At 44.4% G+C, this 26,023-nt stretch overlaps 1 protein-coding gene and 1 long non-coding RNA gene across 3 annotated transcripts; one reads left to right on the forward strand and one right to left on the reverse strand.

Moving 5' to 3' along the window:
* GARS1 (glycyl-tRNA synthetase 1) lies at window positions 1–26,023 on the reverse strand. Of its 2 annotated transcripts, none has more exons than XM_073002822.2 (17): window positions 25,696–26,023; window positions 21,552–21,653; window positions 19,191–19,293; window positions 17,876–18,017; window positions 15,478–15,566; window positions 12,795–12,871; window positions 11,990–12,135; window positions 10,648–10,797; window positions 9,739–9,901; window positions 8,698–8,862; window positions 7,518–7,626; window positions 6,047–6,191; window positions 4,476–4,561; window positions 3,964–4,073; window positions 3,069–3,162; window positions 1,369–1,559; window positions 1–339 (listed from the first exon to the last, which is right to left on the reverse strand). In XM_073002822.2, the coding sequence occupies exons 1-17, from the start codon at window positions 25,933–25,935 to the stop codon at window positions 214–216; spliced, it is 2,238 nt and encodes a 745-aa protein (XP_072858923.2). In that variant the 5' UTR covers window positions 25,936–26,023; the 3' UTR covers window positions 1–213. The 2 variants fall into 2 exon arrangements, with proteins under 2 accessions (XP_072858923.2, XP_072858924.2); XM_073002823.2 differs by having other exon boundaries at window positions 6,047–6,187; window positions 7,514–7,626; window positions 25,696–26,010.
* LOC140708047 (uncharacterized) lies at window positions 23,148–24,512 on the forward strand. Its single transcript, XR_012088175.2, has 2 exons — window positions 23,148–23,390; window positions 24,418–24,512. It is a non-coding gene; the product is annotated as an uncharacterized LOC140708047 (long non-coding RNA).

Consider the following 26,023-nt stretch of genomic DNA (forward strand, 5'->3'; position numbering starts at 1 on the left):
TGTTTTATTCATTGTATTTGCGGCTATTGGAGAGATGGAAATTAAAATCAGGCAGGATTGCAAGGGAGGGGAAAGAACATAATGAGATAAGTCCCTGGGTGAGCAAAATGATGTTGTTTCAAACAGTACACAGAATAAATGTCATATTCCATTAACAATAAAATTTGGACTTCTTTGTCAAGTTTCCTTTTTTCTTTTTCCTGGTTGTGAGCTTTATTCCTCAATGGTCTCCTTTTTGCCAGTTTCTTGTCCCTCAAAGAGTGGATACCTGGCCTCCACGTCAGCCCAGCTTACGTGACCATTGGCAAGGTTCTGTACGATGGCAGGAAGCTGAGAGATCTAGAGAGAAGACAAAAGACACAATCAGACAGAATTGGGGGAGGGGGTGTTACTTCGCATCTCAGAACCCAGGCAGTTGTACATGACTGACTTCACAGACTTTAGTCGTCTTGAGACGGTAGCCCTCTCTGTTCCTTAAGGAGCCACGTGAAGACCACAAATACTTGTGGACTAGCCCAGTCCTGAGAACAGTAACATGACTGCCTGCGATAGGAGACACGGCTCTATCCAGGTAAGCTCTTCACTGAGCCAGAACCCTGATCCTGGGGTCAGGCTCACATAGAGATACCACTCAGGTACAGCCACCGACCCTTCTTCAGAAAGTCATACGTCCATGTTCAAAGTGACAATAGAGGGAGCAGGGCGAGCACTGTCCTGAAGGCGTAATGGGATCCATATGCCACTGAGTGCCTGAACTGTACTTGTGCCATTTCAGGATGAAGGTCGGTGGCCACGGGATTCAAGGTGCTCATCAATGGGCCAAAGATCTATGGGGTCCCATTTGTCATCAGAGGTATGAAAGCAAGGGAAACATGCACTAGAGCATAAGTTAATTTCTCAAATCTTATGATCTAGCAGTCTCCACCCGTAGTTCCTTGACTGGGCAGGACCTGAAATCAGAATTGCTACTTTGGAGGCTATATTCCCTTTCACTTTTTCCTCCAAGTCTTTCTCAACTAGGACGACAAATCCTGGATTCCTACCCTTGGCTCAAACTATACCCTACCTAGGAGTAGGATCTGGCAGGACTTAAGCGACAGGAACAGCTCTAGCTGGACTTTCTGTTTATTGCGATGAGTATAAGGACAAGCAGTTGTCTTCTCCTGTCCACCTTCTGCTCACTGGGAGCCCCTTGTCTGGCTTTCTCCATTTTCTAGCGACACCACTACCATTCTGAGCATGCCAAGGTCACAACGGAGCCACAGCTGACTATAAAGACGAGGGTGTTTCAAGTCATCCACGCGCTTTTCTGCAAGTTACATGACTTCAGCCCCCCCCAACTCCACCTTTGCCACTTGCATGTCCTACCTCGGCCCTTATCTGGCGCATGGAATCGCGATCTCTTAAGGTGGCCGTGTGTGGCGTCCGGTTGACTGTGTCGAAGTCAATGGTGATCCCAAAAGCCACGCCAATCTCGTCTGTCCTGGCATAGCGCCTGCCGATGGAGCCGGAGGAGTCGTCCACTTTGTGGGAGACGCCGTTTCTGGTGAGAGCTTCAGCTGATGAAAAGATGGGGGAAGAAAGCAAAGATGTACCCAGTTCTTACTGAATTGGCAAATTTTAGAGAATGAAAAACACGATCAGAGAACGGACAGACATCCCTAAAACATACTACACTGATGACTAGGAGCCTTTGCTCATGGAAGCTGAGCACAAGTTTGCTTCCTTCTTTCTTTTTATCAGAACACTGCACAATTTAAAATTACAGATATATAAGAAATATAGGTAACGTTCAAACAAATTTAAATGCTGAAATCATTAGGCTATTTTTGACCAGAAGCTGGCTACTTCAATAGCATTCTCCAGGCTGTTTAACGGATCTTTAGTACATGTGGTAGGGCATAAATTGCACGCACATAAATGGTGGATTGACTGAATTTCTCCACAGTCACAGAAGATTTGCCCTGTATCCAAGTAGCCCCATTTTACTTGCCTATTCTTTGATCTTCCTACTCCACTTCAAAGCCTATTAAGTGACTTCCAGATGGTCCAGCCAGAATCTTGTCTTGGTGGGGGACTTAAAAGGACTCCTTCCAAAGCACTGTGAGTACACTTGGGTGTTCCCACCCCCCCCCCAAGGCAATGGCGTGTAGCCCTCTAATCCTTCCTATCTAGAAGCACTGCACTGTAAACTTGCTTTTTAATGGTTTTTTAAGTGCTGAGTATGTCTGGCTTGCCCCCCAAATCTCAGAAATAAAGTACACTATATAATCTAATTCAGAAAGAAGTAACATTTGGTCCTCACCCCAAATCTTTTTGACTTCTACTCTTGTAAGCCTAGCCAGTGCAAGCAAAGGAAAGGGACAGTAAGACACCCAGCCCAAACCCTCTGGAGGGGCAATGATCCTCCTCCCTTCTACAGCACACACACAGAAGGCCAAAGGCCAAAAAGAAAGTCCGGCAGGTCATCAGGCGCTAAAACAATGCAACACACAATCCAAAGAACACTGCACTGCTTATTTCAGCTTGTGCCAGGGAAATTGCATTAAGTCTTTCTGCTCAGCAAAGAGGTGCTGGTTGTGTTCCTGAAAGTGTGCGCACCCAGGAACGCAACCAGCACTTTGCAAATCCCGGCACCCAGCAGTAAACTGGGAAAAGGATTCTGGCCATCAATGCCTGCTTGACTGATTGCATCTCCCCTAATGCCAAAAGGAAAATAAAACAGCATATAATCTAAAAAGAGAACCCATCACCTCAAAAAAATCTGTTATCATGGGGTAGAAGCCATCACCGGGGCTCACAGGAAACAACAGTAGGCGTGAACTACTGTTAGCAGGATGGATAAAAACATTTTTTTAAAAAAATCAAATGGATTTCAACCATGATTTAAATTAAAAAATGACTAAATTACACCGATGAATTATGGAGAAAGTGGGTTCATTTCCTGAAAATCTGGGTGAATTTGTTTTACATTTTTAAAAAATCAGATTTTTTTGAAAATGTACATTTTTTAAAAAAATTCATACTCCCACCATATCGTTTCCGCTGTAAGTATCTGAGTTACTCACATAGCTCCTTCACAAACGGCATAAATTCCAGGTTCTGGCTCAAGGGAAGGACAGAGCATTTGAACGGAGCCACCACAGCAGGAAAGCTGAAGTACTGGTGCAAAAAAAGAAAACACAGAGGCTTTTAGACTAGTGAAACTAACAAAGTCTCTCCGTGAGCATTTTAAAAAACCAGCTCGCAGGGGGCTTCCTTTGAACTTGACTAAGAATTAGCAGGAAATACAGAGCACCTCAGAGCAGTCAGGAGATCATTTAAAACCGGTGAGTGAGCTGTATTTATATTTTGCAAACTGGACATTTTGGGCCAAATCCTGTTGCATTCTGCCATGCCTTGAAGGACAGCGCAAGCGGTTTTCTTGGTTCACTGGCAGTCCATCATGCACTGGCTGAGTGATCTACTGCACCATCAGGGCTCAGCCTGGCACATGACAGACAAGTGGCAGAACAGTGAGCCATGCTCAAGTTCCTCAACAAGATTCTGGCCATATTTTTTTGGGGGGGGGGAATTTAGGAGAAAGTGCTTATTTCTTTTTTTCCAGAGTTGAAATTCTTCTGCCTATCCACAACAGTTTTTTTTTTTGGGGGGGGTATAGGAGAGGAGAACTGAAACTCAACATCTGGCACTGAGGAGCTGGTTGAATGCACCCTGGCCGTGGGGAGGGGGAGCATCTAGAACCAGACTTGAATGCATCCTGTAAAGATTCCTATACACCCACCAATTCCTAAGTCAAGCTGAGCTGCTGGATAGCTCAGTGGCTTAGGTCTCTGGCTGCGGAGCCAGAGGCTGAGAGTTCAACTCCCCACTGGGCCCCCTTGAGCCATAGGGTCCCTCCCAGCTCTGCAGTTCAAAAGTTCTCGTTGCTATTACTATTATTAAAAGTGCAAGAATCCCTACCGTTCTCTGTTCATCTCCCTCCCGGATGCGGAATGTGTGCTCAAATACTGTATACATGATTCTTCCGATGCCAAATGAAGGCTCGATCACATTGGGAACAATCTCTTCCACTGGGAGGAAAATCAAGATCAGAGAGAATATCATTGCCTGAATCAAAGGTACCAGATGTCTGGTTATGTATGTATTTTTAACATCAGCAGCACTGGGGTTCTAATAACGCAGTGATAATGCATGCAAAGGCCACTAAGATGACTTGGCCAACATGAGAGGCCTCACAGTTGTAACGGATTGCCATGGGAAATTAACTACCTCATCAGTTCAACCAGGTGATTAGCCCTGCATTGGTTTGCACCTCTGACCAAAGAGATGTTCTTTCAATGGCCGCCATAATGCCATGGAAGCCTATGAACCAGTCCCTGATTAGTTAATAGAGGGCTCCCACTAACTTTCGAGAAGGTTCTCCCTTTGTGAATTTCTAAAGACCGTACTAGGTATAGGGACCGGAGACGTACCGTGTAAAGTCTTCTGGCATCTTTTCACACTGACCATGTCCTTTGATAATTGAAAAGTTTTCCCTTCAGTTTCAATAGTAAATTCCCTGTAAAAGAAAGAGGAAAGAATCTTCAAAATGAAATCCACCGCAGAAGAATCCGCTCAAGACTCCTTCCATATAACCTTGGTCACACCTGATCTTGGAAGCTGAGTAGAGTTGGACCAGGCTAGCGCTTGGACAGGAGAACCCCAGGCAGGGCTAGGCAACCGCCCTGCTTGAAAGCCTGGAGTGCTTTTGACAATCTGAGCCAACAATGTGCAGCTAGATCATGGGTTCCCAACCTGAGGTCCCCATGTGTTCTTGGACTAAAACACCTAGAAGCCTTCATCACTAGCTGTGCTGGCCGGGGATTCTGGGAGCTGTAGTCTAAGAACATCTGGGGACCCCAGGTTGGGAACCACTGGGTTTAGATGGACTGAAGGTCTGACACAGTGCAAGGCAACATCTTATCCTGGCTTTGAGTTAAAAGAAGCCAAAAACAAGGACATGCCAGAGGAAAGCCTAAGATGAGCCACATCTCATTCAAAAGAGGACCAACAAGGGTCCAGTTAAGTAAGAGACAACAGGGGAGCTGAAGGTAAGTGAAAGCAGAGGCAAAAAGCAAAGAAAGGATGCTGCAAACAGACTGCTAACCAGCAGCTAAATCTGGGGAAAAAACATGTTGATTGAGTGTGTTCTTCTGGAAGGGAAACATCTGAGGAAGAGTTCATTGCTTCCCATTGACAAGGACGGATCAATATACATCAAAGGGAACTGCTGGATAGCTCAGGGGCTTAGGTGGTTGGGAGTTCGATTCCCCGCTGTGCCTCTTTAAGAGGGGCTAGACTCGCCAATCCATACGGCCCCTTCCAACTCCACAGTTCAAAGGTTTTTCAAAGGTTATTAAGACACTTCCACAATTTCTGTTCCTGTCTGAGAGGGGCTTCTAGGTTAGTAAACTGAGACTATCGGACATGGGATATTCGGGGTACCATGTTTAAAAAAACAGAGCACGGCAATTGTATAAACTCTCCCTCACCATTTCTATTTCTGGAATACTTTGGCATTTTGTTCGTGGTTTTAAAAGGCACTAGGAGAAAGAGTCGGACATGACTAAATGACTAAACAACAGGGAGAAAAGCACTATAATTCATGGGCCAGACCTCAAAGACCGTGGTTAGCTCTACCGCCTGGTAGCTGATTCAGCCCCACTTTCACGTTATTGAACCCATTCTGATATTTTCGGGTTTCCTTCAGAAAGAGCAAACTTACTACCTTTTGTCCTCGACAAAGTTCTTGAAAAGTCTGTGGATCAAGTGGGAAATCTCAGCCCACTTGAAATCCCAATGTTAGTTCTACACAGCCTAGGGCTTAAAGCACTAAGAAGAGCTTGCCACCTGAAACAGCAATAAAATCCTGATTTTCTGAGGATTTTCCAGAAACGAATACAGTGGCAAATTTGTCAGGAGACGGCCCTGGACAATCCAATCTGAATCAATGACGGAAGCAAGAGGATCAGGGCGTTTGTTCATCTTCCTGGGCCCAACGTACCCTTTTTCATTCAACAGCTCCTCCATCTCGCTGACGTAACACTCATCACAGATGGAAAGGTATTCCAGAACCAGCTTGGCGTCCTTCTTGTAAGCCTTGCCGATCGCTCCCTTGTTTGCTTCGAACTGCACAACGTTGACTGTTTTGTACAGGTGGTGTTAAGGAATGGGTCAAAAGAAAGCTGAGAATGTTTAGATATTAAACCCTGAATGACAGACGCACATTACTTTTCCCACCTTGCTATAACGCAGCATTTATTCAGCACTTCGGCCCCCACATGTGCGTCCTACATGATGGTCAGAACACAAGGACTCTTATTCTGTTTACTCAAAGCAAATGGGCCCTGGTTCTTCCACACAGCCAAATCACGGACAATAACAAATCCATCCAACACATGCATGTCCGGGCAACACATAAGACAACATTGACCCCGTATTTCAAAATACTCTCCTCACATGGCAAGTCTTATTTATTTATTATATTTTTATACCACCCCATAGTGAATAGGCACTTTCTGAGCAGCGCAGAAACAGCTGCGATATTATATTACAACAGCAACAAAACAAGAGTTAAACATACTGGCAATCAACAAATAACAAAACACAATAAAAAGAAGTGTCAAAGTTTTCCCAAAGAATTCAGTGTTCAGGGTTTTTCTAAAGGTCAGAAGAGACGGTGCTTGGGGAATCGCCGACGGTAACTTGTTCCGCAATAAAGGGGCCGGGACAGAAAATACCCAATTTCTAGCTGTGGATTTTCTGGCCTCTCTTGGTGCCGGCATCTTCAATAACTGAAACAATTCTCACCACACAAGCCTAGCGCAGAATATCCCGACAGACGCGCGAGTGAGCGGTCCATTCTGAACTTCGACTTCACAGCCAGTTATCTCCCATTCAGGTTTACAAAGATGTCAACAGAAGATCACAATGATTTATTTTGAGACCCTTTTCTGTTTCAACCCCAGTGGGTTTTCACAAAAGAGAGCTTGTGATGTGGATCAGCCACCCTCATGCCTGATGCACCATATTATTATTAATTATTATTATTATTATTAATGAATTGTTATTGTTGTTGTTGTTACTAATTCAGTAACAAAAGAGCCTCGTGGCGCAGTGGTTAAAACGCTGTACTGCCAGCTAAAACTGTGCTCACGACCTGGGGTTCAAATCCCAGGTAGCCGGCTCAAGGTTGACTCAGCCTTCCATCCTTCCGAGGTTGGTAAAATGAGTACCCAGCTTGCTGGGGGGGGGGCAATGTGTAGCCTGTATAATTAAAAATTGTAAACCGCCCGGAGAGCGCTTGTTGCGCTATGGGGCGGTATATAAGTCCAATAAATAAATAAATAAAATAAAATAAATAATTAATATTATTATTAGTTTTCTTTATATGCTGCGTTTCTCCCAACAAGGGAGCCAAAGCGGCTAAGAAAGAATCTACCCTGGGAAATAAGGGTTTTGTTTCCAAAAGGATATGGGTTCTTTAAGCGGTTTCTCAGCTACAAGAGGAACTTTGGTAGCTCTGGCGTGGCAAGAGAGATCATAGCAGGAACGGTCAGCACAGCCAACGATTTCAATCCACCCCTGAAAAAGCCCAAAACCAAAAGCTTCATTTTTTTTGGTCCACCGCAGGACTCCGTGAAACTGAAAGCAAAATCTACAGTCTCCGGGTTCACTCTGCACCTTAAAACAACTGGGAAATACCAGCTCCAGCGGCTTCCTAGGCTCCCTTTAGTGATTCTCCTTTACTGAATTCAGCCTCAAAATCCCACACCACCTTACATGTAAACCCGTCTGCTGCAGAAGTGGAGATGGCCCAGAAGGTGCAAACGGAAACATAAAGCATGCCACCCTCAGAGCAAAAGGGTGGGCAGGGGCCAGCAAACCTGTCTTCAGAAGTGGTACTCTGCTAAAAAGCTAAAAAGCCAGGGTCACGACAAAATACATATTCTTTCAAAACTAAAAGGAATAAGCAACACAACAGCTGAAATCCTGCTGCGGTTAACCAAAAGATGTAACTTTAGTAGCAAACTGCCATCAGTTAAAATACCTTTGTTGTACACTGAGTTGTTTAAGTCAATATCTAATGGATAAAACCTATTGAGATTTCTTAACTTACCGCAATTCGCCTCTAAATGTTATACCATTTGTGCAGTTGCACAAAAGGACTTCCACCTGTATTTCCTGCATTAATGTTTATCTACATGTGTGTCTGTGTTGTGTACACACTGTGTACAAACACATCCGTGTATATGTGTTCATCTAACACGTGTTTATATTTTACTTATGTATTTTATTTATAATAAAGGTTCTTACACCAACTATTCAACTCAAAATAAAAGTTATAAATATTTGAATTCATTTAGTTCATCCTCCTCACCAAAACCCAGTGAAATTGGTTAACTGAAATTAAAACTACATTTGATTCATTAAAGGATAACATTAAATCTGCTTTGAGAGCCATGCATCTTACAAGCGATTACTGCAGAAGAAACCACAGAAGCCACTAAAGTCATCAAAGGCTCTCTAAATAAAGACGACAACGACAAACTGATCAAGTCCAAGAAGGTCTAAGGAACCCGAGGGCTATGATCTCCTTCCCGCTTCCTCCATCACGACGAAGAACAAAGCCCTGTCAGCTACCAGATCACTTACATAGGATGTTTTCGACTCTGCGTCCCAACAGTCACAGGCGTAATGGGCCATCTCGTTCTCCATATGCTGTCGGAAGCGCAGCTTGTTGGGAGAGATGCCGACTTTGATGAGGTAGAGGTAGATGCGGCCAATGAAATAGCCCAGGACTGAGTTATTGATCACACCCTAGCAGGAGAAACAACAAAAATCATCATCACAAGCCGCTTCCTCCAGAACTGACTGCAACGCTTGTTGTTATGCGTAAATACGACAGAAAACAGCATGTCCCCACCAGAAGACTCAACAGCGCTTTCAATGTATTAAATCAGAAAAATTAACTTGGGATAAACCATCAAAAGCATTCTGTAGAAAATGGACTCGGGACTGATCCTTTAGGCACTCAGATATAAAACTCATCACTGGGGCTTTCTCAGGCTATGACCAGCAGGGCCTGACATACCTCTTGCCCGCTGTATTGGAAACACTGGTCCTGACCAACAGGATGGACGCGGCTACAGATCACAACACAAAGCTCTCATCATGTATCCCCAATAGGAAACCCTGGACAACCACAGTGAATTCAGAAATCCCTAGCTGCTTCATACAATTAAAATCCCCAAGTCTCCTTAAGAAAGATATTTGCTTATTTACTTCCTTCACTTTTAGAGCATCCAATAATCAAGGGGGTGTACATTAAAAATATATAAAACAACAATAAAAACATCATATAAGAGGAGACAAATGCCGTATTTTCGATGTATAAGACTATACTTTTGTCTAAAATCTTTAGACTAAAAATCGAGGGTTGTCATACACAGAAGTAAGCTGAGGAGAGAACAAAAACAAGTGGAGGGGATAGCAGGGATCAAAGCGATCCTGCGGTGCTTTGATCCCTTTCCCCCTATGCTTGCTAAGCCCCACTTAGATTTCTTAATTTTGGATTAGAAAGGGGGGGCATCTTATACATGGGGCGTCTTATACATGGAAAAATACGGCAACACAAAGGGCCAAAATCCCACCGAGAAGAATGTGTCTTAAGAGTAAAAGGAACACCTGGGTTACCTGCTCAACAGCATCCCCCAAACGCATGGTACGTGCTGGCTGCCCACTGGTCTGGGCTTTGGAGGAATACAGGAGGATGTGGAGGTTGGCCACACTCTGGAACTTGGGGTGATGTTTCTCACTGGGATCCACAAAGTGCTCTATTTCGGCCATGGTGAATTCCCTAAAACAGAAAGATGCCACCTAGATGTAACAGCTCTTCCATTTGACAGGCGTTAGAAACGATGTTTTGCAAGGCAGAATCCCACATACCCAAGCCAGGCCAAGTTAATGTGCGTTCTCAACAACATGCCTCTCCCAACTCAAGAGTGCTAGCATCACCACTGAATTGACTCTGCACGAGATTAGGGGCTTTGTTCACGTACACTTAAGATGCTTGCCTGAGTCATAAGGGATATCCCATCAACGCCATGCTCCCCACTTTTGATTCCCAAGATCTAAATATGAGAGAGTGGTGGAAATTGCTAGACAGTTTTGTTTGGAATCAGTTTGCATTACGAAGAGTGAAGTACTTAGCTTCAAAGTTGTTTTTTAAAGGCTAGTCAGAATGAAACTTGAAAATAGGTACGGTAGCCGTACAAACGTACACAGTCAATCTTTCTGCCTGCAAGAACCTGATACGGAGTATGCTCAGAACAGCAATATGATGTCCACCCACAAAATGTCAAGTTCCTGATATGCTGGCAGGGTGGATTTTTAAAAAATGATTTTTTTTAAAAAAAATCTAATTGATTTAAATCATGATGTGGTTGGGTAGCAAAAGGGGGAAACTGTGAGGTCAAGGGAGAAACTTCATAGGATCGTATTAGGAAGGACTACTCTAGTGTAATGAGCCGTTCTGACTAAGACATTTTCATTCCCTCCCATGCTGCAGGAGCAAGAGCCACGGAGAGACAACGCGGGCAGTACCTGACTCTGATGAGGCCGGAGCGAGGAGAAATCTCGTTTCTGAATGAATTTCCAATCTGAGCAGCAGCAAAAGGCAGTTTTCCTTGGTTGAACTCCAAAAGGCGTTTAAAGTTCAGGAAGATTCCCTGTGCAGTTTCTGGCCTCAGGTAACTATTTTTTTTAAAGAGAAGGAACACACAAAAGATGAGACAACAACCATGGCTAGAGAACAGGAAAAAGGTCCAGCTGAGAGAAAACAGGCCTGGTTCCCAGACAATGGACCATCAAGCTAAGAAGCAAAGTGAAAGTGAGCTGGCTTAAGTTCTGCCAGGATGCCCTTCAAAGTCACTCCCATTTCCTCTTCTCGGCTCATTCAAACGGGATGAGAGGCCCACGCCCTGGGCCTTTTGGTCTTCCTTGCAGAGGTTTACTCACGGGTGACCAACGCCCTGAACTTGAACTTGCAACTGGAGCTGAGTTCGGGTTTTGCCTCCACTGCTTCTACTAAGAAACAGAGGTCTTCAACTGTGAAACTCTATGGACCAATGGCTGTATCCTTCAGTTGCTAGCTCACCCTAAAGATGCTGCAGTTCATTCATTTACCAATACACAGGGTTGTCTGGTCAATTTTCTTCTTCCAAAACCCAAGAAGCACTTTCACTTCATGCTGAGTTGACCTGTCAGCTTGACATAAGCTTGGACAAACGGTTTGATCTGAAATCAACGTGCCTGGGGAGGTACAACCTCTGCACCATGTTCTTTTTGTACCATAAACCTTAGAGATCATTACGTCTTCCTTTTTATGCTTAGCATTAAATGCTTTGCCAAAGACACCTTCCTAATACAACAAAAAAGGTTTACCATAAGACCAGGGAACTTCTTAAATACAACTCCCACAATCGCCCAGCTAGCAAAAACAGCTCTTAGCAAAGGCTCAAGATGAATTCAAAATATATTTTTATTAATTAGTTCACTTTGCTTGGCCTTGTTGTTACATTTTGTACCACTACCAGATCTTCCCACCCTGGAATGCCCCTATTATGCCTGGGGAAGTGACAGCATTGATTTTGAGAAGTAAAACTGTTTTTGTTTTTTTACTGTCAGGCATAAGGGATCCTCAGTTGCCTAACCGGCTGTTTTCTCAGCCCACTTCCCCTTCAGCATCACTGCTGGAATGTGTAACGGCTTCCCCCAAATGTCACTCATTCTCGGGAATTCCTCCAGAAGATGGAGAAGGGGGTAGGGGTTGGCTTCAGAGAAGCAGGCCGACTGGGAATGTGTTTGGCAACAGCCTGAGCGAAGTCACCCCCACAAAAATTCCCCAGATCTTAAAGAGACACATCAATTTCCATGCTTCACATACCCTGGCATGTTTCCACCGGGCCCTATAGAAGTCTTGAACATCAGGTTGAAAGACACAGGAGGGCTGAGGTCATTTCCTGTGATGGGAGACTTCACATTGTAATTCACAAACAGGTCTGCGAGTTCTTCTTGGCCGTAGTTATCCAGCTATGAGGAAAAAATAAAAAAATAAAAAGCCATCAGATTAACACAGGGGTTGCAGCAGGACCTCCCTTTATCCACCCCACCACCTCCCCTTTGGCAGGATACCAAGCCCTTAAAGGCATGCTACAAGACGTTGCGGCCAGCGCTTGGGTTGGCCTACGACTCCCAGAACCCAACTCCATAAATAAGTAAGTAAGTAAGTAAGTAAGTAAGTAAGTAAGTAAGTAAGTAAGTAAGTAAGTAAGTAAGTAAGTAAGTAAGTAAGTAAGTAAGTAAGTAAATAAATAAATAAATAAAAGAGCACAGACCAACAGTAACAAGACACACGCCTCGCAGTTATCCTGCTTGTCAAGGCTTCCTCGTTCCCCCCAAATTGAGCTTCATTAGAAACCAAGAATGAGGAAGAGTGAGATTCATGCAACACCTCAGCAGGAGAAATGGCCTGAGAGCAAGAACAAGGAAGGCCTGGCCGTGGTGCTGCGTTACAGAATGAATGACTTTGGCTCTGAAGGAGAGCTAAGATGCTGCCTGCACGGGCTTCCCGCTTCTTCAACTTCTGGAATACGGAGACAGAGTTTTGCCCCCGGGAGTCAGCCCGACCAGCCACACAGCCTACAAACGGTCAGAGCCTCCACTTTCGTTTGCCCACGATTCCTACTGACCTGCGTTAGCACGTTCTCCATTTCGGTCTTTTTTTCAGCGGTACATTTCTTGTCCGACATGAGCTTCTGTAAGTGGGCTGCAAGACAAGGAAAGACGCATTCGTGGCGAATCCAGAAGAGCAGCAAAATATAAACTCAGAAGTAACAGCTTTCAGGCAGGTTCCCAGGAGCTCTGCGGCTTCCTGAAGAGACTGGTGATGATGGACGAGCAAGCTCCCGGAGACCTCATCCATCGTGGATGTCTGCAAAGTGCAACTACAGGGGAGAGCTGCTGTGTTCTCAGCCACACTTTCATTGCAAGTACACAACAGTGTGGCCCAAGAGACTGGGCTAAAGCACTCCACAATGGGCTTGGTCTCATACAGTATGCACAACTCAAAAAGGCCCATGTGGAAAGAATTGCCTGAAGATGGAGGTGTGAACATCCCTAAATCAGAGAAACTGAAGCAACCTGCACTTTCTTGCACCTGAAAACTGAGTCAAGGGCTCTGATCTTGCATGAGGGTACTCTAATTTCCACTAATTTGTGCTAAAAATTAATCTAACGTAGTCTCCGAAACATCTTTAAATCTTTTAAGATTAAATATTGCATGTTATGTGACGGTGTACTCTTAACATACAGTCATCTTAATTTTTCTTTCCTAAATTATATTATTACGAATTGAAAGGCTCAACTGGAATTGAAGAACCTTCTTCAGTCAGCATTTTTGAGAGTGGGCTTCCGTAAATCAGAACCGAGGAAGAGGAGCAGCACCGTTATGAGCAATTGAGCCAAACCAACAGACTTCACGTGCTTTAATCACTGGAAGGACATCAAAAATATTTATTTTCAAGAGAAGCAGACAAAGATGGAAAGGGACACCATGCGGCTCTGTCAGGAACACTTAGTCAATGGTAAGCAGGGGGAAAAACCTAGATTTTGAAGTTCTAAATCCTGCTGCTAATCTGCAAGAAGGCAGACTCCCTGAATCCATGGGCTACCACAAGCACCATTTGATAACTGAATAGCTGGTCTGCTCTGGCGGGGATCAGTCACTGGATCAGGTCTAGAGCCCTAGCCAGGAATTACGACAATGGTGTAACCTTATGGTTAGGCAAAATGTGATGGGAACATCCCCTGGTGGATGCTACCTTTGCACTGGTTAAACTTGCCTTCTTCAGCCTCTGCGCTGGTGAGAACCATGCCTTCCGAGCATCTCCCAACACTTGCCTTTCAGAGAGGACTATGTACAACAAGCAGCTCATAAAGCCGTTCTGTTCTGAAGATCTTGGGCAATAAACCCATGTTTGGTGGCTTGATATCAAAAGCCACGCAACTGTATGGTCACAGAAAGCAACACTCAAATCCTGAACCATCATCATAAGTCTATTAGAGCAGCAGGTCTCAGCCAGCACTATACGAATCACTGCAAGACACGGTAGTAGATTAGGTGAGACATAGGGATTTAATAAAAAATGATCTTTAAATCCCCATGTTCTCCTGCAAGTGTGACATGCCACATCATCGTAATCCTCTCACTCTCCTACCAACCCAAATTGCCTAAATTATCCTTATGCCACCTTCCAGCATTCCAGAATATCTGGACACTCCAGTGTTTCTTCTAATCCCCCCCACTTCCAGCTGACCAACAATATACTGCAGATCAGTGGTTCTTAACCTTTGTTACTCGGATGTTTTTGAACTGCAACTCCCAGAAACCCCAGCCAGCACAGTTGGTGGTGAAGGCTTCTGGGAGTTGCAGTCCAAAACTCCTGAGTAACCCAAGGTTAAGAACCAGTGCTGTAGATGACTAATAACGGGATCCTTATAATAAAAAGCAAAGCAAAATGTGCTGCTTATATATTGCCCCATAGTGCTTAAAGCACTTTCTGGGCAGGATATACGTTGCCCCCCCCACCCAACACACAAATTTGGTACTCAGATTGCCAACCTGCCCCATAGGATGGAAGGCTGAGTCAACCTTGAGCCAGCCACCTGAGCCCAGGAGTGAACTTAGCTCATGAGTGGAGTCTCAACTGCAGTACTGCAGTTTGACCGCTGTGCCCTGAGGCTCCTCCTAATAAGAGGGATTCCGGCATATCAAGGCAAGCTGGGAGTTCTGAACAAGCAAAGCTGACAGTGGCAAGATGCCTCCCCCCGAAAAGGGGCTAAGCCCCATACATCTTGCCTTGCCTTGCCTACAAACACAACACAAGGAGTAGTCCAAAAAAGGAAAAATTTCCTCTGTTCTAGAAAAACCCCTTCAACTTCCCAAGGAGGGAATTCCAACACAAATGACATCAAAACCATGTCACTGATCTAAACCCCTTCAACGACAGTGGGAAGTGTCATTTCTCAGAAAATCATAACCAAAGGAAGGGCTTCACAAAGAATTACTGCAAATATTCTCCTACTTGGGCATTTCCAGGACACTCCCACGTTTTCTGCTCTTGCTTTTCAGAAACAGAGACTTGCAGCCCTAACTGCGATGGATAAAGAGATGGGAGGGAAACCTGAGAAGTAACACCCTCCCACTGACTTAGAAGGGGTTTAGGCCACCTCGGGAAGGTGCCCGTTTAACCCATGACATACGTTTGCAAGGTAGGCTTGGCAACATCCCTGAGGCTTTTCAGATCATCTGTTGAAGCAAGTTAAGTCCAGCACAGTATTTTGTGTCATTCACGATTGTTCAGAGGAACATACCTTTTAAAAGGTGGTCAGCTCGAAAACACTCCCCGTTTTTCACATCCTTCACCATGAAGTCTGCAAATTTGTCCACGTGGCCGGAGGTCCTAGAATGGCAAACAGCATTAACATGTCAAGCTGTGTCATGACAGCTTCTCAACAATATGCAGCCGGGGGTGGGGGGATGCAGTTTTTTTTTTTACTCTGAGAAATATGAGTTTATTTTATTTTATTTATTTATTTAACTTACATGCCACCCACACTACCCAAAGGTCTCTGGGAGGCTTACAATAATTAAAATACAATTAAAATATATACTCTAAAAATTACCATCAGGATCCACAGTATAGTTTACATAGTTCACGAAATGCACCTTACTGAGAACTAACATAAACATTAGTAATTTATATAGACAAACCAACCAATGTATTGTTATGTTCCTGTTTTAAAAAAAATCTGCCCGGTTAAAATTAAACCTAAACACAAGCATAGCTTCTTGTTTCTGAATCCGTGAACCTCGGTTGTGCAAAATGGTTGAAAGACTGCTTTACCGGATAAAACAAACACTAGGAACAAGTCTCTTTTGAAGTCAAGCATTTTAAAATCTGATACAGTATGTGGTGAACTTCATCCAATTACTTCATCAGACTGGGAAGATCAGCTACTGCATCCCCTCCATCGTTTTATATATTTCATGTTGTCTGCCCTTTTACCCATGAGCAATACATACAATGCACTCAGTTCTCAAATTATGAATCTATGAACCAGGACATTTCACCTACATTCTCTAAAAATAAACTCCTTTGCCCAGTAACGAACTAGCAGCCCTTGCTTCTAAAAAAAATGACCAGGTCTTCTGCTGTTTCTCAGTGATGAGGATCATTTCTGGACTCCCCCCCCCCTTTTTTTTTTTTTTTTGGTTCTTTCAGGTCTTGGCAGCAGGAGAAGGGCTGTGGCAAGGGAAGTGAGTTATCCAGCAACACAAAAGGCACAAAAGTGAGAACAGAAAGGAGAAACGCCACAAAAAGGGAAGGGCAGAAGGCTGCTCAAGGGCAGTTTTGCTTCTTCATTCCTACACTTCTAGCACAGAAGTCCATTAGCAAGTCTTACAGTAATCTACTAAGATTGAACAATATCATTTTCCCCTTAGTGCCAATGCAGGGCTGAGACAAAGCAGTCTTGGTTTTATGTCACCAAGAGATTTAAGATGGACTTCTCCATCTTAAATGCTATGATGCATCAAATTAACTGACGTCTAGTGCAATGGACAGATTTTACTTTCTTGGGCTCCATGATCACTGCAGATGGTGACAGCAGCCACAATATTAAAAGACACCTGCTTCTTGGGAGGAAAGCCATGACAAACCTAGATAGCATCTTAAAAAGCAAGAGACAACACCTTGCCGACAAAGGTCCGCATAGCCAAAGCTATGGTTTTTCCAGCAGTGATGGATGGAAGTGAGAGCTGGACCATAAAGAAGGCTGACCGCCGAAGAATTGATGCTTTTAAATTGAGGTGCTGGAGGAGACTCTTGAGAGTCCCCTGAACTGCAAGGAGAACAAACCTATCAATTCTAAAGGAAATCATCCCTGAATGCTCACTGGAAGGACAGATCCTGAAGCTGAGGCCCAAGACTTTGGCCACCTCATGAAAAGAGAAGACTCCGTGGGAAAGACCCTGATGTTGGGAAAGTGTGAAGGCAAGAGGAGAAGGGGACGACAGAGGACGAGATGGTTGGGCAGTGTCATCTAAGCTATCAACATGAATTTGACCCAACTCCGGGAGGCAGTGGAGGACAGGAGGGCCTGGCATGCTCTGGTCCATGGGGTCATGAAGCGTCGGACACGACTTAACAACTAAACAACAAGTGGAACGGAGAAGAAAGGACAAGATCAGGAAAGAGTTTCTATAGCATCTTGCTTTGGAGAGAGGAACACTGTCATAGCTGAATAGCAGACCACTTGTTCTGTAGGCAGAAGGTCCTAGAAGATGATGTCCAGCATTTCCAGGCAGAATTGGGAAAGAAACCCGCATGAAACTCTGGGGAGCCACTGCTAATTACTGTCAATAATAGCTTAGATAAACCAAGGGTCTGACTCGGTATAAATCATCTTCTTAGGTTCCTAACAAGCACATCCTCAAGGCATGACAGGGTTTCCAAATACTGGATTTTCCTATCTAGTAAATTTTTAAAATTTAGATTGTTACTGTGCCTCTCACAGCTCAGGTGAGTCTGAATCCAACAGATCGTAGCAAAAAATAATCCATAGGACAGTCACATGTCTGGACATCCATGGGTGCCTTGAATCTTCCATGACAAGGAAGGGTGAACACGTAATCTAAAGAAAGAGAAAGAAGTTCTCAAGGCTCTTGAGTTCTGGCCATAAAGATACACACAGAAGAGGTTGTGCTTACTTCAGAACGGGCTCTGGTGTGAGCATGGTGCAGTCGATCTCAAAAATCTGCTCTTCCTGGATGAAGTGTTGCCTCCAGGCTTGAATTATGTTGTTCTTCAAAGCACATCCAACCGGACCAAAATCATACAAACCACTTACTCCTGCAAAAGAGAAAAGCCATGAAAGCAGACAACAATTTCTCTTTCACCTCTGCTATGTCAACCTAATCAGAACTCATGTGCAACAATCTACATTTATTCAAATGCAATAATGCGGTTGCTGCAGTAAAAAGCTTTAAACAATGCTATAATGCAAAATTCGGCATCTGCCACACCTTGCAGATGGAGATTTGTATGAGACAGTCCTTATGGAATGACTGTCAGGTTTTCATAGAACAACTGTAAATAAACTTCTTTAGTTACATAAAAGGAACAAAATCAGCCAGATGATAGATGGCCTTCATTTTGCAACAGGATGTTTCTCTTGTGTTGCCAAAAGCTGAATTTACAGCTAAAGTGTATACCGTATTTTTCACACCATAAGACACACTTTTTTCCCACAAAACGGGGGGTGGGGGTGGAAAGTCTGTGCATCTTATGGAGCAAAGAAAAAAGATCATATTTTCCTGTTTTCTTCTCCTAAAAAATTGGTGCGTCTTATGGAAAGGTGTGTCTTATGGAGCGAAAAATAGGGTAATAACATTCAATGAGCTGATCAATATCTAACACGGCTTTATACTGCACCATGAACACAAATCAAGGGTTTGAATGTTACTTATTAGAACTTTCCAAACTTGCTGAGAGGCAAGCTTTCACTTTTCTTTCAATACCGCAACATTATTTTACCTAAAGGTATGACAACATTCTTTTTAATCTCAACTGTCCACTCACAAATGAAAAGTATTTCACATGCACCAGAGAGGAATTTCCTCTGAACCAAGTGTAGCTTCCTTCTCACGAGACTTCCACAGGACAACACTTTTAGAATACACCTTTTCAGTGTCTCATTCTTCAAAGCCAGGCCAAAGTTTCTGCAAGGATCTACTATCTGGTCTCACACACAAAATGTAATCTTTTCTTACAATAAATTCAGGAATAACAGAATTATCTATATCCTGTATTATAAAACAAAGGCACAGAGCAAAACATTTTATGATGCTTGTGGTTTCTTGCTGTTATCTCACAGTTACTTCTGTACTTTATTCTTTGTCCTTCTGGACCCTCCAGCTTTTTTTTAAAATAACGCCTCTATCGACAAACAAAATAAAGTGAAAGACAGCGTAGGGAAGGAGCTTTAAGGAATTTCAATTGCATTTGTAGCCATTAAGAATCTACCTCCGTATATTGAAAACGCCTGATCGTAGAAAAATCTCCGTTTCAGAGTATCTTCCATTTTAGATCTGTCCACAATATCATCCTTTGGCTGCAATGCCAGTTCCTGAAAAACATGGTAATAACAACAGTTTCAAAAGAGATATTTCTTTACCGTGTTTCCCCAAAAGTAAGACAGGGTCTTATATTAATTTTTGCTCCAAAAATGCATTAGGGCTTATTTTCAGGGGATGTTTTTTTTCCATGTACAACCATCCACATTTATTCAAATACAATCACGCGATTGCTGCCCAAGGGCGGAGAGCGGGGTTTCATTTAACTGGGGCTTATTTTCAGGTTAGGTCTTATTTTAGGCAAAACAGGGTACTCTGAAATGGATTTTTTTCCCTCTCTCTCTGGGCATTCTGAGAGTCATTGCCCTGCATGAAGTGAAGGCATGCCAGATGCCCTCTGCTTGTTTCTGAAGTGCTCAACATCTCCAGCAGCACCATTAATATGCAGTCAAAAGACATGTTTCGTTCAGTTGCCTCAGAGTCTGACAACACCAAAAACAGACCTGAGAAGGGGCAAAGGGACATTTTCTGTGGGCATTAAGGATACAATACTTGACTTCTCACCAACACAGACTGACCCTAACACAGATGTGACTAAAACAGCATCTAGAGATACCCAACCTCTGGCTTTAACAGGACAGGACACTCAACAATGTAGGAGTTGTAAGTATCAAATGCAGAAGGAAGCTTGGTCTTCAACACACATCCTACCACTAAACCAATGTTTGATATGTGACATATTTCTGCTCACTGGAGGGACAGATCCTGAAGCTGAGGCTTCAAAACTTTGGCCATCTCATGAGAAGAGAAGACTCCCTGGAAAAGACCCTGATGTTGGGAAAGTGTGAGGGCAAGAGGAGAAGGGGACGACAGAGGATGAGATGGTTGGACAGTGTCATTGAAGCGACCAACATGAATCTGACCAAACTCCGGGAAGTAGTGGAAGAGGGGAGGGCCTGGCGTGCTCTGGTCCACGGGGTCACGAAGAGTTGGACACGACCACAACACTCAGACGGTGGAACTTCCCACCTAAAAAGTTTAGCCCCCATTTCAAATTTCACAAGAGTAGCAAAGATTCTTTTCTTGGTCTTCCTATTGTGCCTTTCAAATCTTTGAAACTGCTTTAGTCTCCTGCAGTGGCAATTTTTCAAAATGCGGCCACTTTGTTTGATGTGCCTCTGGCTTTGATGATTTCAGTCTGAGAATCTGTGACTGCAGCACATCAGTTAAGGTCAGAGTGCGGGAAGATCACAGTAACGGTTTTCCAGATTGTGCCAGGCCACAGTTCCTTATCATGCCCAAACCCCAGTCAAGCTGGCTTGGAGTGATGGAAACTGGAACCTATTAACACATGAATTCACATATGAAGGTAAACACATGTTGATGAGGACAAGCTCCTCACTGTAGCTTGGCCACAATTAGTGAGCAAAGGGCAGCCTTCAAAATGTTGCGACGCTACTGATTCCTCATAAGCATAGCTAATAGTCAAGGATGCGGGCAGTTGAAGCCAAACAACATCTGGAGGTCCACACATTCTCTATCCTTGCTTTTTAAATGAATCCCAACTTTCTCCTGTTCCCTAACGTGAACTACCTGTGAATACTCTAAACTAGCCATTCTCAACCTTTTATTGGCCACGGCCTTAAACGCAACATGAAATATAGACTGAATCAGGATTGTGCAAGTTGCATAATGAACCTCGTAAGGTGGTGTGTGAAGAATGGTTTCCAGTCTGTGGCCCCCTTCAAATGTGCCAGGAGGCCATGGCTCCCCCCCACACACACTGAGAATGGCCGATCTAAACTAACGATTGTTACAAGCCAACCTACTTCGAACTAAACTTCAGTGAAAACAAACCAGCTTAATACAGTCATAATTTAACTATACCTCTGAACCCTAAGCTGTGCCAAAGCTAAAATGAACGCAGAGGGTGTGTGTACAATGCACACAGTCAAGCATGCTTGCAGCCATGTGAAGGGGAAACCACAGAGAAAGAATCTGCAATCTTGGCTGTTAATACCAAATCATGATTTAAAATGGTCTATGAACTCTTGGAAGGCAGGAGGAGAAGGGGGACAACAGAGGATGAGATGGTTGGACAGTGTCATCGACTCGACCAACATGAATTTGACCCAACTCTGGGAGGCAGTGGAAGACAGGAGGGCCTGGCGTGCTCTGGTCCATGGGGTCACGAAGAATTGGACACGACTAAACGACTAAACAACAAACAATGAACTCTTTACTCTGGAATTATTGCACGTGGAGGATAAACAGTACCCCCCCTCCCCCCAAAAAATATTCCATGGCTCACCTTTGCTTCTAGGATTCTCTTTCGAGCCTTGAGCTCAGCCACAGCTTTGTCTACATCCACTTGAGGAGCCTTCTCTTCCTTCAACTTGCGAACCAATTCTCCCTAGAAGAATAGCAAACAGTTCAGATGTGGGTTCTATGCGGAGAAAATACCACAAATGGGGTGAGAGGTTAGGGTAACTACAGGAAGCCACACTTCTTTAACACTTACCGAGGTGGGGAACTGGGAGACCCACCATTATTTTTTTTAAAAAACAGCAGAGTGTTTCTAGGGGTTTAGGATGAGAGACTCCCGTGAAGACATGTAGAAAGTGTCTTGTTTCTTTAAAAAATGAGCATAGAAGGAAGTGCACGACTGAACAACTTGCAGTTAAACATCACACAGCTCTGAAAAATGCCCAGGTCTTTCACTGCAAACATCTCTAGGATGGTTTCACAGATAGAATTGGAGATTTTTAAGAAGGTCCTTCAGATGGGCAGCCCATTCTCCCAGAGATTTCTTTTCACATGTTCAAAACAGGCCTAAAAACATGCTTTGCGTGCATGGAAGATTTCAAGGGCATCTGTATATGGTATTGAAGCTTTTTACAAAGAATCTCTTAAGCCTAAAGAACCATAGCTGAACATTACACTGAATGTTCACAATCTCTGTGTGTGGGTTTTTGTGTTAGCCAGGAATGACGGGGTTGCAGTATAAAACACCTGGATGCACCAAGCCAGAGAAGGCTCCCATACACAATGAGACATGTGCATGTACGGCTGTGGAAAGAGGGAGTGTATTTTAAGTAGCAGAGCAGTAGTCTGAGACTACTGGCAGTCACTACCAATAAAACAAATTTTATCCTTCTCCTAATGTATCCTTGACATCAGCTTCCAACTGTTTAAGCAAACTTAAATAAATTTAACTGTTTTATAATGCTTAATTTAGAATCCGCTGTCTCCCTACTAATCTCTCCCTTGCTTATAACATGGTATGATTCTAGTCATTCAAAAAAAGTAATTTCTATATCACTTCATTCTTCGTAATTTGCTCCACAGACAGTCATGCACTAGGGAGGGAGTGGAAGAATTCAAAACTCCATTTAAGGAAGATATGGGGGGGGAACAATTTCTAATGTATAAGAATCTCTGCTAAATAATAAAATGACACATATAATCAAATAGGTTTGGGGGGGAGGGGAAAGAATAATCTGCCAACTCTAACAATAATCTGCCCACTCTAACAAACAGCTGTTTTAACTGTGAAAGTTTTAGTCAACGTCATGGCAGGTTGAAAGCTAACGTGGCAGAAGGGAGGGAACCCAACAATTTCCCTTTAAAAGAATAGAAACCAAGAAAAGGGGAAGAGGGGTCTGCCGAGAAGAAAATCTTAGCGAACTGGCAGTGGATGATAACAAAAGAAGGACACTGGACGTCTGTGGTCCTTTTATTAAGTGGGAAAATTAATACACAAATACTACTGCATGTGCCATTTCAAGACACAAGAAAGAAAGAATCCTCAGGCCCATAAGAGCAGGGGGCTAAGTGTGTGTGTGTGTGGGGGGGGGGAACCTGCCCAGATAAAAAAAGTGAAAGCAGCATTGATGTGGCAGGTTTCACTGCAGCTTTGTCCCTTACCACGAGCGAAGGGATCCACCCCTCCCCGCAGAGCAGCCGCTTATTGCATCAGGCACTGCTGCAGGAGGAAATCATTAAACCCGCCCAGCCTGGCTGGTTTCTGGATCGAGAAGATCTCCTCCGAAGCTTAATTACAGCGTTCCTTCTCTCCTCACAAAGCAATAGGGGCCCATCTCTAGCAGAAGCCATCAGCCTGCATGAAACGGCTCTTAAGCTGCCAAATGTGAGTCTTTTCTTCGGTACTTTTGCCCTCCCGTGGCACAGTCTGCACTTCTCAAAGTCCCTTTCCACACCAAGCTTGACTGATCAGCATTTCCTCTTTAGCCGAAAAAAATTAAAAAGTAGCATCTTTTGCTTTTAGATGCACTGCATTTGCACATGCAAGGTGTCGAAATTATTTTAATACAGCTAACACATCCCGCCACTGGTATAACGTCATTTAGTCAGACTGCTCTATAAGTAAGTAATTTGGGATGATGTGTGATGATGATTCACACACGTAAAATCAAGTGTAATTAAAACTCTCCCCATCCTGCTACGTAAAGGACGTGCAACTGTGCCCTCTTTACATAACCAGCCAAACAAGAATGCCATGTGAACAGAGGCATACTAGGGAATTCAGAAATACAGAATGGTCTATTTAGATACCTGGTAAATGCATATGTGTGTCAAATGTGATTCAGCCCAACTGACGAAGTCAATTCTACAATAGTGAGATATGTAGACATACACTCAGTTAAAAGGTAGGGTGGGGACAGAAGAGTTTGAGAAACTAAAAAGATCTGAGGCTCATAGAAAGGAAAAGGAACAATCTTATTTAAAATAGAAAGCCCCTATTTTTTTTTAAAAAAGTCACTTTTCCAGAAATTTGTAGGCTCAACACAGGAAGCAAAACAGAGCTTGCACCCTACTGGGGATACCTAATGCTGAAGAAGATCAAGAAGACAATACAATCACCAACTTCTATACCAAAATGATTACAATAGCCAATATATGATACAGTAAGGGACTTACAAAGAACTACTGGATATAATGTGTCCCAATTGCATCTATTTTGTAAGAAGATAAGGCTGCAATGCGATTCCTGCCTATATTGGGAGTAAACCCCACTAAATTTAGTGAGACCTATTTCTTATGAGGCATAGATAAGATTTTGCTGTAAAAGATGGGTGCAGAAAGAAATAGGTGATGTCCAAAACGGCCTCCATTCTGTGCTCAGAGTCAGCTTACATCATTATTTCTCTCTGCAGGAAGAAAAAAGGGATCCTGGACGCATCTCTCTAGCTACAGAAGGAACATCAGAATAAATTCAGCAAAAGAGGACGGGAGAGAAAAGCCACTAAAATGTGTATTTGGAACAGGAAAAAAAGGTGATTATTTCATTTCTGTTCAGAGTCCAGGCAGAACAGCCTCGCTGCTCAACTTCTTGCGGCGAAGAGTAGACCCAGTCTTGAAAAGAGAGTTTAAAAAACAAGAAGGGGACTTTTCACTAATGGGGTGGAAGATGCATGGTGAATGAAGTCTTTGGCTATAAGAGAGCGACAGGAACGTCATAAAAACCCAGTTGTATTAAAGAAGGCAGAGTTTTTGGGGAGAAACAGTAATGGGGGCGGAGGGGGTGTGTGTGCCTCCAAGACCCAACCCTGCCAGGAAAGGAAGCTTTGAATGGAGAGGAGAAACAAGAGGTTGATCCGTTGAGACCTTAAGCGAGGAGGGGAGAAAGTCCACCTAAGGCAAAAGGGGATTCTAGGCAAAAGAAATCCCTGAACTACAGATCAGGATCCTTTGGGTATGATGATCAAAACAGAGATCCTGACGGATGTCCCTTAGCACCTCCCTTTAAGAATGGATACCCAGCGATGCCCAAATCTCAGGGTCCAAAGAAGGTTGGCAATCAGACAGGTTCAGATGACCCCATGGATCCAGGATGACCGAGGCTGTCCTTCCCATTTGTATAGGTACAAATCAAGCAGTATATGGGTGATCACTGGGGGGGGGCAGAGGATCCCAGGATCCCAAGCATCAAGCCAAACCCCCAGCTCCCAAAGGGAGATCCCAATGCAAAAAACTAGCCTGGGCCCATGCATAACCCTTTCCAAGCCACGGATTTCAGAGCAATACTAGACACGTGTACTGGGGATTCAAAGGCACTCCAGAATAAAGGGTGTGTATTTTGGGGTGGGGGGGAGGGAGAGAGAGGGACCCCTCTTGCCACTTCAAGGGCCAAGATCCAGAGCACTAAAGACCCCCCCCCATGGAAACCTATTACAAAGAAAAGGATGCCACCCCACCCATGCCCCACAACATCCTAAGATGGGGAGGGGGACCCCAGATCCTATAGGGTGGGTCTGGTTATGGTCTCCCTGGGGGCTCGCTCCCTCTCCCCCACCCAAAATAAATAAATCTGGCTGCACAGCTGGCCAGAAGCCCCTACCCCAGAAGAGGCCGGGGGGCCCTCGCCCCATACAGAGGGGCCAAAAGGGCGCCCCATCCTTCCCCACCCCATCCCCGCTTAGGGGGCTCCTCACCTGCTGCCTCACGGCCTGCCGGAGCGGGGCCAAGAGCGCCTCGGCAGCGGGGCCGTCCATCCTGGCGCCAAGGCCGGGGGCTCTCGGGGACGAGGAGGAGGAGGAGGACGACGAGGAATGGCCGGCGGCGGAGGGTCGGCCGAGGTGAAGGGAGGCGTCGAGACCGGGGAGACGGCGGCAAAGCGGGCTGCCGATGCTGCTTGCGAGGCGGCCGAGAAGGAGGCTAAGGGGCCGCGGCATGGAGCGGCCCGGGAGGCGGAGGAGGCGGAGGACGAGGAGGCCCGGCCCCCCGCATGATGAAATCCCCGGCCGGCAGGGCCCGTCGCCT

Source organism: Pogona vitticeps, chromosome 6 (genome assembly GCF_051106095.1).
Source record: "Pogona vitticeps strain Pit_001003342236 chromosome 6, PviZW2.1, whole genome shotgun sequence".
NCBI lineage: Eukaryota > Metazoa > Chordata > Lepidosauria > Squamata > Agamidae > Pogona > Pogona vitticeps.

Excerpts from the sequence above, each read along its gene's own strand:
- GARS1 (XM_073002822.2), bottom strand. The coding sequence starts at position 25,935 with ATGCCGCGGCCCCTTAGCCTCCTTCTCGGCCGCCTCGCAAGCAGCATC. Across the intron at positions 4,562-6,046 it reads GAGCTGTTGAATGAAAAAGG|GGAATTTACTATTGAAACTG; the intron begins GTACGTTGGGCC and ends TTTCTTTTACAG. Across the intron at positions 340-1,368 it reads TGCGCCAGATAAGGGCCGAG|ATCTCTCAGCTTCCTGCCAT; the intron begins GTAGGACATGCA and ends TCTTCTCTCTAG.